Genomic DNA, 10,096 nt, shown 5'->3' with positions numbered 1-10,096 from the left:
ATCTGTGACGCGTTTCTTTGACCCACGTGGTTCCCAAAATGCAATGCGATTAAGCGGGTGTTTTTGGTTTTTGAAGGCAAGACAGTGGGTACCCAATATGGAGAGGCGCTAGGCTTGTTAGCACACTGATATAATGTATCATAGTTCTGAAGGTAATATACTGCGATATATCTGATCTCATTGTGGTTATTATTGTAGTAGGCATTATTATAGACTTTAACTCTCGGTTCCGTTTTGGGGAATAAGAAAGGAGTGCCTACTGCTCGATAGGCCGCCTTGCTGTATCGATATATTCTCGCAATCGAGTAATTATCATACCCCCTTTTGAAGTAAATCTGAAGTGTCTGATGTTGAAGTAAATTACGGTATTTCAGCAGGGGCAATTCACCTTCAGGTGTGTTTTTACAGACGTGTGGGTTTTTTGTTAGATCTGTGTTGTAAACAAAACATGAAAAGCGTCGCCGATACAAAAACAAACAAACAAACAAAAAAACGAAGTAAATCTTAATTTGTTTTCGTGCTCAGGACAGTGGTCTCCAGTCAAGTTTTGCATATTGCTTGCATAATTTGCGTTTAGTTGTGCCGGCTGTATTGTATTGTAACTATTTGCATCCCATTTTAATCTTATTTCGCTTGACGCGTTTCCAAGTTTGTAATGGAAAAGGCTAACTCGATACTCTGTTTTAACTAGCAGCGGAAGAACGAACTGGAGATTATGTAAATTGCCGGCAGTTTGACCACGCATTAAGTGTGTGCTTATCGTGCTATTTCCCTCGCAACGTAACTATGCTATATACAATAAATATACACTGACTTCCAAAATTATTTAGAACCTTGATAAAGATGAGCAAATAATAGCCTACAGTTGCTCCCTGAAAAATGATTTTGCTAAACAAGTTTGCGTGCGTATATATATATCAAACTTGGTTCTCTTGCAGTGGTGGGAAGTTGGTTGATATTACAAGGTGATTGTGTGGGTCAGCTCATCAGATGTATGGGATCCTTACACAGCCATGTTATAGGTTCTTTATCTGCCGTAATATCTCTAATTAACCTCTGTGAGTCAGTCGCTTTATTTGAAATTAATCAGGATTTCATTTGAAATAAACTCTATGCCAATATTGCTCAAGTATTGTCCTGTTTGGCCTTGAAGCAGCATTGTAACTTGTAGCTTTGCATTTTAGGGGCTGCACATGACATCCACTGAACAATGGATGCCCCTCCTTCAGGTGCTGTGTTCTCCCAAAGGGGACAGCCTTCAAAGCTGCTCAACCACAATGGAGATATCCTTTCCTTCCAGTTCATTCACAGTCTGGCGAGTGGGGGAGAGAGCCAGAGAGGATCAGAGCTGAGAGTGACCCGGATGTCATTCCATAGGGAAACCAAGGCTTTTCCCATCAAAATAGAAGGAATGACTGTCATTAACAAAAGCAGCTCCACCAGTGTCGACGTTGTCGATTGTGCCTCCGTGGTAGATGTGAAAGTTGGACTAACTGTTCCTTGCCTCCTGCTCAAACAGCGCAAGAAGAAAGGGGCTCATTTCAAATACATTCTCCTTACAGTCAGCCACTCAAATTCTTTGTGTCCTCACCTGGAATTTAAGCTTTTGTATGAAATTAAAGACAACCTGACATTTCTACAGGGTCCCACTGTCTTATGGAGGAATGCAGGCATCATTTATTACATGTCATTACAAGTGGGAGAAGTTAAACCAGTGCCCCTTCGCCTATCTTCAGTAAGTTTCATAGGGGAGCTACCCCTGGACAAAAGGAAAATAATCATATTTGGTTCCCAAATATCCTCAAAGGAAAGGACCGTTGATGCGCAGGCAGATGTCTGGGGCCAGAGGAACCTTGGGTATTTTTTGGAGGAAGGAAAAGAGTTTGATGGAGCCTGGGTTTTGCCTCACGCTTACAGCTCCGTGGTGAAGTGCATGCTTCTCATCTCGGCAGAGGAAGACGAGGATGGGCTCAAGTCAACGGTGGTGGCAGCAACCTGCAGAAAGCAGCTTGTGTGGTTTGAGGGTGGAGCCCCCCGGGATATTTGCGTTCTTCCGTTTGAAGAGCCTCAGAACATCTTGATGGTTGACACCGGTAGGAACGGCTGTTTCTTCGCCATCTCCTTCAGCCATGGGAATGTGTGCACTGTTTGGAAAGACTCTTTCCAGGTATTCCAATAGTTTTATTAAGATGGTAAATTAACATGTTTTGTCAGTACTTTTGTGTGTTTTGACAGGACGGAGTTTCCTAATGCATTAATGGGTTATGAAATGGTTGGGGAGAAACCCATTTATTTTCCCAAAGCAGGGTAAAGGTAATTGCTACACTGTCCTGTTAGTGATGTGTGGTAATGTGCCCTGTCTCTTTAATACTGACATTTTTACTAATGTAGCACAAACTAACATGATTAGATAATGAGATGCAAAAAACCTTGCGGAATGCTCACATCCATATTGTCCATATTACTTACCACTACCAGTATTTGCAACTGTCCATATTCATTATATAAACTAAACACCAGCTATTAGAAAGAATCGTGATTAAGTGCAAAACAAATCCCAAAACCTAAATGAACAGAGTGAGAAGAGAAATTTGCCAACTTGTTATACACAAATTCTATGTTGGACAAGCAGAGAAAAATAGGATTGTAAAAGATTTAGGCTAATACGACTGGGTCACAAACCTCAGAGATCCTCAGATGTCTTGTGCATCTGATATCTGTAAACTCATGACTTGATATTGAATGGCGAGTGTGTTCCAGTGCATCCTTTGCCAGTGGGCAAGTGTATGACCCGCACTCTTGTGGCTAGTGAAGTTTGGAGCCACAATTTCTACCTCCAACAAACACGGAGTGACAGTGCTGCCTGCTACTGCTGAATATTCATCAATGGCAATAATGATATATGTCATAGACAACCAGATTAAATGCCTCTAGTCAGACACTTCCACAAATAAAATTTACCTTATGTGACCCAAGCGGCGAGCACGTACCTGAAAGATTAAGAATTCCTACTGGGGGTTAAGAGGGTTGCATTGTATTTGAAGGGACAGGAAGTTGCCTTCTTTTAAAACCACATGATCTGCCAGTACAATTAAAAAATAAATTGTGGAATAATATCAGAATATTGATTTGGTCTGGATGGGAAGAATAAGTTAAGTTAAATTTGTCAAAGTTGGATATAAGCATGTGAAATTAAAACATTTAAAAAAATTTTTTTCTTTTGAATAATTTCTAACTCCAGGGGATAAACTACAGGTGCAGGTCTTGTAGGTGCATTTGAGAAGTACACATTCAGTAGATGTAGGCCTAAATGGATTAGATGGCACTAGCTCAGCCATCTGACTAGTATCAGGACGTCATAATGTAGCAAAATGTAGACTGACTGCAACCTAACATACCCATGGAGCGAGAAAAACAGCTATACCCTACAAACTCTTGACCATAGTCAGCTGATGACATAGTCAAGGTCGAAGCTTGACCCTGGAAATGTTTGACCCAGCCTGGCAGACGCAGAGACTCTTGAAATGTTCAGTTGGTTTATGCAGTGCTGGATGCTTTCTAGATGTTAGACAAAATGCTCAGCTTCCATGAGGTGAAGTGGCCGGTTTTCCTTCTGTGGATTTTGTGATCTAATGTAATTTAAGCAGGACCGCAGTCATCTGCCCCAGGATCCTGTCTGTCTATGTTCTCAGCTGAGATTGGTTGCTGGCTGATTTATTCTTGGCTGAGGTTGGTTCTCAGCTGTGATTGTTCTGTGTTTTTGACAGGTGGCGTCCTGCTGGCAGGGTGTGTTCTCTCTCCTAGTAGATGACTTTGTTGGCTGTGGTACTGACCAGGCACTGATACTGTTTGATGATCACTGCCATCCTGGGGCTGCACCAACCAACTTCATAATCACCGACCTCGGTGATATCACCTACACTGTGAGTGCCTCATTTTCTTCTCTCACTCTTTCTTTTCTCAGGAGTGGAACCTAGTCCCCACAATTATTTTTTGCTAAAATTTGAAAATATTTAAAAATAAAATTCAATAAGAGATTGCAAATTCTCTGGATTTTATTTGATTTCTTTTGATGTTATTACAGTATGTTTTGATGCATGTCACATTTTTATTTTTTATTTTACTGTACTATTTCCCAGATATCTCAGTACGTGTGGAGGTGATCATTGTGGTAGTGTGGTGGCATAAAACCATCATGTGAATCAATATGAACCTTCCATGTTTTTCAGAGCAATCCAGAGAGCAGTGAGGGGCTTCATGGTGCTGACACTGTCCAGGAGAACCATCTCCTCACTGTGCAGGCATTAGAGTCCAGACTGCAGGTACACTGCTCTCTGTACAAGCCTTCCAGTCTAGACAGCAGGTACTCTGCAGATGGTCTAAAGCAAGAAAGTGCACTTCATATAATTTTAAAGCACCTTTCACAGTAACACCCCTCCAGTGGTGGGAAACGTTATTATTCCTCAAAAATCCAATTTCATTTTCTTTTTCGAACTATTTTCTGTGACACATGCCACCTGAGATGCTGCAATGAAGGAAATTGTACCTTCCTGATTCAGTCTTACTGCTTGAATCCTTGGGAATGAAGAGCTTGTACTGCTTGAGTACTATTGAGTAAAGAAGTCCTGGCATGATGTAAAAGCACTATAAAATTGAGCTACTTGAAAATGTATTTAAAAATTATGCTCAAATGCTCCCCTACCAGCCATTGCAAGGTTGCAGGGTGGTCAGAAACTTCTGTAAGTGTTAAAATTTTAACACTGTTGCACATAAAAACTGGCTGGGCCAATCACATCCACCGTATTCTACTCTATTGGTTTGCTTTATAAAAACATTTCGTATTTTACTGATGAATACATAAATTCAGATTTTATTCATTAAATCCCACCCAAGTTATTATTTAATCCCACCACCGCATCAAAATCACTTGTATCCTAGCTTCTGTTTCACTGTTGAGAAGGCGGCCCTGAATCTAGATGCGGTTGTTGTGAAGTCCATTCGGCTTAACTATTGGCACAGTCAGGATTGCAGACTGTACCAGGGTGGCCCACCCAGTAGTCCGCTAACAGCACTTGTTTTTAACAAGCTTGTTTGCTTTCCGCTTGACTCCTCAGAGCGGAATGGCCTCTATCCAAGACCTCCAGAGGGACCTGGAGGAGAAGGAGCGGGTGGTGCGGCAGTCGGCCCGAGCCCTGACAGATCTGGTCTCTGGAAGAGAGCACGCCCTGCCCAGCGCCCAGCAGGTAGGAGCGGCGATGGGAGAGCGTGGCTGAGTCTAACTGTAAATGGAAAATGGCTGAAAACAGATTTGAACCTGCCGTTGTTATGTAGTGGAGAGTGTGGGTGGAATGACTATTTGCACACCTGGTATTAGTGTTGACTGCAGGTGCCAGGGATGTACCAATGCAAATAAAGAAAATTAGACTCTGTTGACTGGTTGAATCATAATCAGTAAAGTTGCCAATTAGCAAGATACAGTGTCGCGGAATAAAATTTTCTTGTACGGTGAGCAAAATCTTTTGATTTGTGTGGTGCTTTTGTAGCTTTTGATGTTAGTGTTCTTACAGAGGAGGAAACCATTGTTCCCCCACCTGCTTGTTTTCTGAACTGATCACTTGTACAAATTAATTATTTATATTTAACTTCTATGACACCAGAAAAAAAAAATATAACAAAATAGATCTGCCATTCACAGATTTATGCGATTGTTTTTTGTGTTATGAAGAAAACTAACTGCACTGGTGCAACATTATAATAAGTTACAGTGTGTAGCGCAGTCCTGTGGGGGAGGTGTGTTTACACTGTGTAAGGGCACTGCCCTTCTCCCCTCCCACAGGAAGGCTTGGTGTCTCTCTGGGATGATGATGATGAAGATGAGGAAGGCTTGGCTGAGGAGCTCCTGGCCCCTCCCCCGGCCCTGCCCACTGTGGTAGAGAAGGTGTGGCACAGAGTCATGGAGGACCGCCTGGTTGTAGGCGTGCAGTTGACCGCAGACGCTGCTCCGTAAGTCGGGAACATCTCTGACACTCCATTAATACTGTTCACGTGTGTTTCTCAGTATAGCTGAATCTGAGTAAGCACTAGAGTAAACTACAGACTAGGTTAAAAGCACACACTAGATTATGGCTTAAATTATAGCGAGGTAGGTGCAAATGTGGAAAACATCAATTCATTCAGTGAATAGTCTGCGTTAATTTCAGACCCAGTTTTGTTATTAATGTTGACATTTTGCCTCGGACGAGCCAGATACGTGTTACGTGCCATGGAGATATGAGTGGGTCCTTATGGGTTTGATAGCTATCACAGAATGACCTGCTTGCTTTATGACCTGCCGTGAGATGAAATTTTACTGGCTGAACAATGCCTGCCTGGTCACCGTGGCAACAGGCACACTTGCGGCCCCCCCAAAGTCCTTTTGGGCCGTATGTGCTGGCATGATCCAGGTAGCACCGGTACCCCTGGACCTTCCTGACCTGTTTCAAATTCTCTAAGAGCACTCCACAATGTCACCAAGCCTGTTGAAGAGCTCGCTCTGGTATCATTTACATAGATGTTCTGATAACCAGGCCGGCTGCTTCTGCCACAATGAGCATTATTCCTTTATTGTTTTACTGAATTTTATGTTATTTACCCAATGCCCTTAGTGTTCCCTGAAGCAGTCTGTTTTCCTCTGTGAGTCTGTCCTATGTGTGACTGTGAATGATGCGTCTGACTGTGAGTAACGTGTGTTTCAGATTGCTGGAGAGCGCAAGCTTGTCATTCCTGATTGAGGCGGGCCAAGGCCCCGCCCCTCCGGTAGTCCAGGCTAAGTGCAGGTCCTTCCGGTTGCCCCGGCCCGCTCCCCTCATTCCCACGGGCCTGTCCGGCCTCGAGCCGCCGGCCAAGAGGAAGAAGCCTGACCAGGCCGGCGCGGCGGGTTTAGGCACCGAGCCGCGTCTGACAGTGACAGCCGTCACCGAGCTGGCCCCGCTCCTGGCCTGCGCCAGTCTCCCGTGCCGTGTCCTGCTCCACTTAGCTGCTGCCCCCTGGAGGCCCGGAGGTCCACTGGCGATGCACTGCGGTTTCATCGGGCTGGACATCCAGGACACAGCCCAGGGGAAGCTAACTCCACGCTTGCTCAACGACCGCACGCTCACCACAGGTGAAAACGGGTCCCTTTTAGCCAGTCACAGTCCCCACCTTGCTTTCAGTGTGCGCACACCTCTCTTCACCCCGTCTTGCGCTTTTCACTTATTTCTAAGGCAGCTTTCTTGGTGTATTTTCCATGGTCTTTCTCTCTGCCCTAGGTTTTGTACTTCATAACCACTTCAGCTTAATAACTGAATAATCAGACATGAGAAGCACAGGTGAAACATGCCACGTAATTACAGGGGAATCATTCAGAAGTGCTTTCTTAGATTCTGCTTGGCAGACCTCAATATAAAATTTTATAACGAATATAAGGTCATACTTTGTATTATTCTTTCTAATTCAGGTAGGTAGTACAATCTTAAAATGGCATGCACTGACAGTGTTTTCTGCCTAACAAAAGCCACAATTTTGCACTTCGAAGTTCCTGAAATAAACCTTGCCAGATTTGTCACCCATGCCTTTCAGAAGGAAAGGATCTAACAAAGGTACAGATTTTGTCATAGTTAGCAACTAAAGATGAAAAGTCATGGTTGTCAAAAATGTGTCCTTTTAAATTTATGAATATTGTAAATTCTTTGAGAGGCTGCATGCCTGAGTGCCTGAGGGTAAATAATGCCATGCTTTTCACAATTAGGGCCGCTAAAATCTAGTGTCACTCTCTTTAATGTACATTATTTATGTATAATTATGAATGTCTGTGTTACGTATCCACCATACCCCATGTCTCCACAGCTGAGGCCAGTGAGGACCTTCTGAGCCTACTGGCTGCATCAGACTCCTGGTGCTTCCAGATCGGCTGCTCAGACCACACCCTGTTCGACATGCCCCAGTGGCTGCTGGGAGCCCTGAGGTGCGAGAGGTTGTTGGTGCAGCCAGACTTTATCCTGTCGGACCCGCAGCGCCTGCTCTCCCCCATGCTGTTTCAGTGGCAGGAGAGGACCCCCTTCACTGGGGAGTTGGTCGTCTACTGCAGGTAATTTACACGCAAAACTGCCAGGGACTGCTGGTAGATTATGCATATAAATGTTTGTTCTTGAGAAGATAGCTTGTTGAATTTGCTGCCACAAGTGAAGTACTTATATTAGACTACCTGAAAACATAGACTCTGATTGGTTGTTTACCTCTAATCAACCTGCATGCCTGTGATGACTATAGACCTTATTCTATAAGACTGCCATCAGCACAAAACCCAGTTTCACACACATAAGGCATCATGTTGATGCATCTGAATCTTTTGGCTTCAGTTGAATCTCTTTACTAAATACATTGATTGCGTATCTTTTCTTAATGTTGTTGGGAGAGGTAAACTGCTGCTGCTTTTACACAGCTCTCTATCACAAACTGGATTGAGCAGAAAGCACCAAGACACTGGGTCACTTAGTGGTGTTCAGAGTTAATTATGTCATTGATTAGTGATTAACTCTTCATTCTGTTCTTTGACTACTTTTTTTGTAATTACTGGTATTGCTTGCTGCTCAGTCACTCTGATTCTGATCTGCCAGTGATGAGTAGAAAAAGCAAACAGGCACAGCACATAGCATGGTAAAATGTAGATTATTTGTATCACAAGACAGTTTTTTCTTTGTGGCAGCTACACAACAGAAATGAACCACATTACGGCTGCTATACTCTAACTGAAACAAACAAAAAATTTTGGACGTAACATTATGCCCAATCTGTTAAAAAGGCCTCCACCAATCTGCTCATCAAGACGTCAGCAGCCATTTTAATGAACTGTTACAAAAATGTGCGCATTGTGTGACCTCAGTCCCAGACCGTGGCTGCTGCATTCCTGTTGCTGCCCATGCGTGTGGGGTGAGTGTGTGGCGTGTTTGCATTCCTCCCAGGGGCCTGCACCGTTTGCTCCAGTTCCTGGACTCCCTGTGCCGCTGCCTGCCCCCGTCACACTGGATCCACCCCCTCGGGCAGAAGAGGGCGGAACAGGACCCTGTGCAGGCGCTGGCCTCTTCCCTGGAGAGGGAGGCGCTGGCCCTGCGGGAGGGCGTGGCTTCTCTGCTCCACAGAGCCACCAGCAGGGAGGAGGCAGAGGGACTGGGGTGGGTGGAGGGAACCGCAGACCCCGTCACCACAGGCTCCGCCCCCACAGACTGTGTTCCTAACAGCCCTGCAGATGAGCTCCACAGGCACAGGGCAGAGTGGGGGATGGAACGGGAGAGGAGCAGGAGGAGGCTGAGCCCCCTGGTGGACACTGAGCACTATCGCAGGCTCGTGGCTGCCCTGTCTCAGGTTCAGCTCGAGACAGACATTGCTGCCCTCGACTTGTGTGAGGCATGGCCTCTTCCTACTGCACCTTGCCCTGACTAAAAAAATACTAATTAAACTAAGAAAACATTTTGTCAAAAAATATTTCTTTTTATTATTTCCCTAAAACCACTGAATTCACATTATTAGCTATGCATGCTTTGTAGGCTCCCATTAGGGCAAATAGCACTGTGGTGAACTTCCACATTGAATGGTGTCACCTGTCTGTTAGGGTGCCCCTGGTGGTGGAACGACTTCTAGATGCCTGTCAGGAAACCAGAAACTCTTATCACACACAGACAGAAGACATACCTCTTCAGACTCTAAAGGCTCCCTCTGCCCTTAATTTTATTCTGGACACGTTGACAGGATGGTTAGATATATTGCTTGAGACAACTGATTCTCCCATGATCTGAGTGATACATTTATCTTTCAATCTTAGTGAAAAGGCCTTGAGCATCTGCCCAAACAACAAAGAATTCACACAAGGTCATTATTACAAAGATAAACTAAAATGTAGTGCAGGGTACTGAAAATTATACTTTGAGGCAATGTATGTGGTGAAAGTACCAAGTCTGTCCATTGTAACCCAAATCTGGCATTTTAGAATTTTGGAATAACTTTGTCTCATCTGTACACACAAAATTTCAAAGCTATATATTAAGGGACGCATAAGCATCAGTTAAACAAAGGGAAAAGGTTT

The 10,096-nt window shown here is 44.2% G+C and overlaps 1 protein-coding gene across 2 annotated transcripts; it reads left to right on the top strand.

Annotated features, from left to right (window-relative positions):
• Nucleotides 1-17: 17 nt before the first annotated feature.
• On the top strand, nt 18-9,495 carry fancb (FA complementation group B). 2 transcript variants are annotated; one of them, XM_035394136.1, is made up of 9 exons: nt 18-152; nt 1,185-2,167; nt 3,768-3,923; nt 4,230-4,322; nt 5,115-5,243; nt 5,837-6,003; nt 6,735-7,141; nt 7,864-8,104; nt 8,979-9,495. In XM_035394136.1, exons 2-9 carry the CDS (start codon nt 1,211-1,213, stop codon nt 9,454-9,456), a joined length of 2,628 nt encoding a protein of 875 aa, XP_035250027.1. In that variant the 5' UTR covers nt 18-152; nt 1,185-1,210; the 3' UTR covers nt 9,457-9,495. The 2 variants fall into 2 exon arrangements, with proteins under 2 accessions (XP_035250027.1, XP_035250029.1); XM_035394138.1 differs by lacking the exon at nt 18-152 and adding an exon at nt 234-394.
• The last annotated feature ends 601 nt before the right edge of the window (nt 9,496-10,096 follow it).

The sequence above is a fragment of the Anguilla anguilla genome, chromosome 15 (assembly GCF_013347855.1).
Source record: "Anguilla anguilla isolate fAngAng1 chromosome 15, fAngAng1.pri, whole genome shotgun sequence".
Lineage (NCBI taxonomy): Eukaryota > Metazoa > Chordata > Actinopteri > Anguilliformes > Anguillidae > Anguilla > Anguilla anguilla.
The sequence above is the reverse complement of the archived record's forward strand: the minus strand, read 5'-3'. Positions and strand labels throughout refer to the sequence as shown.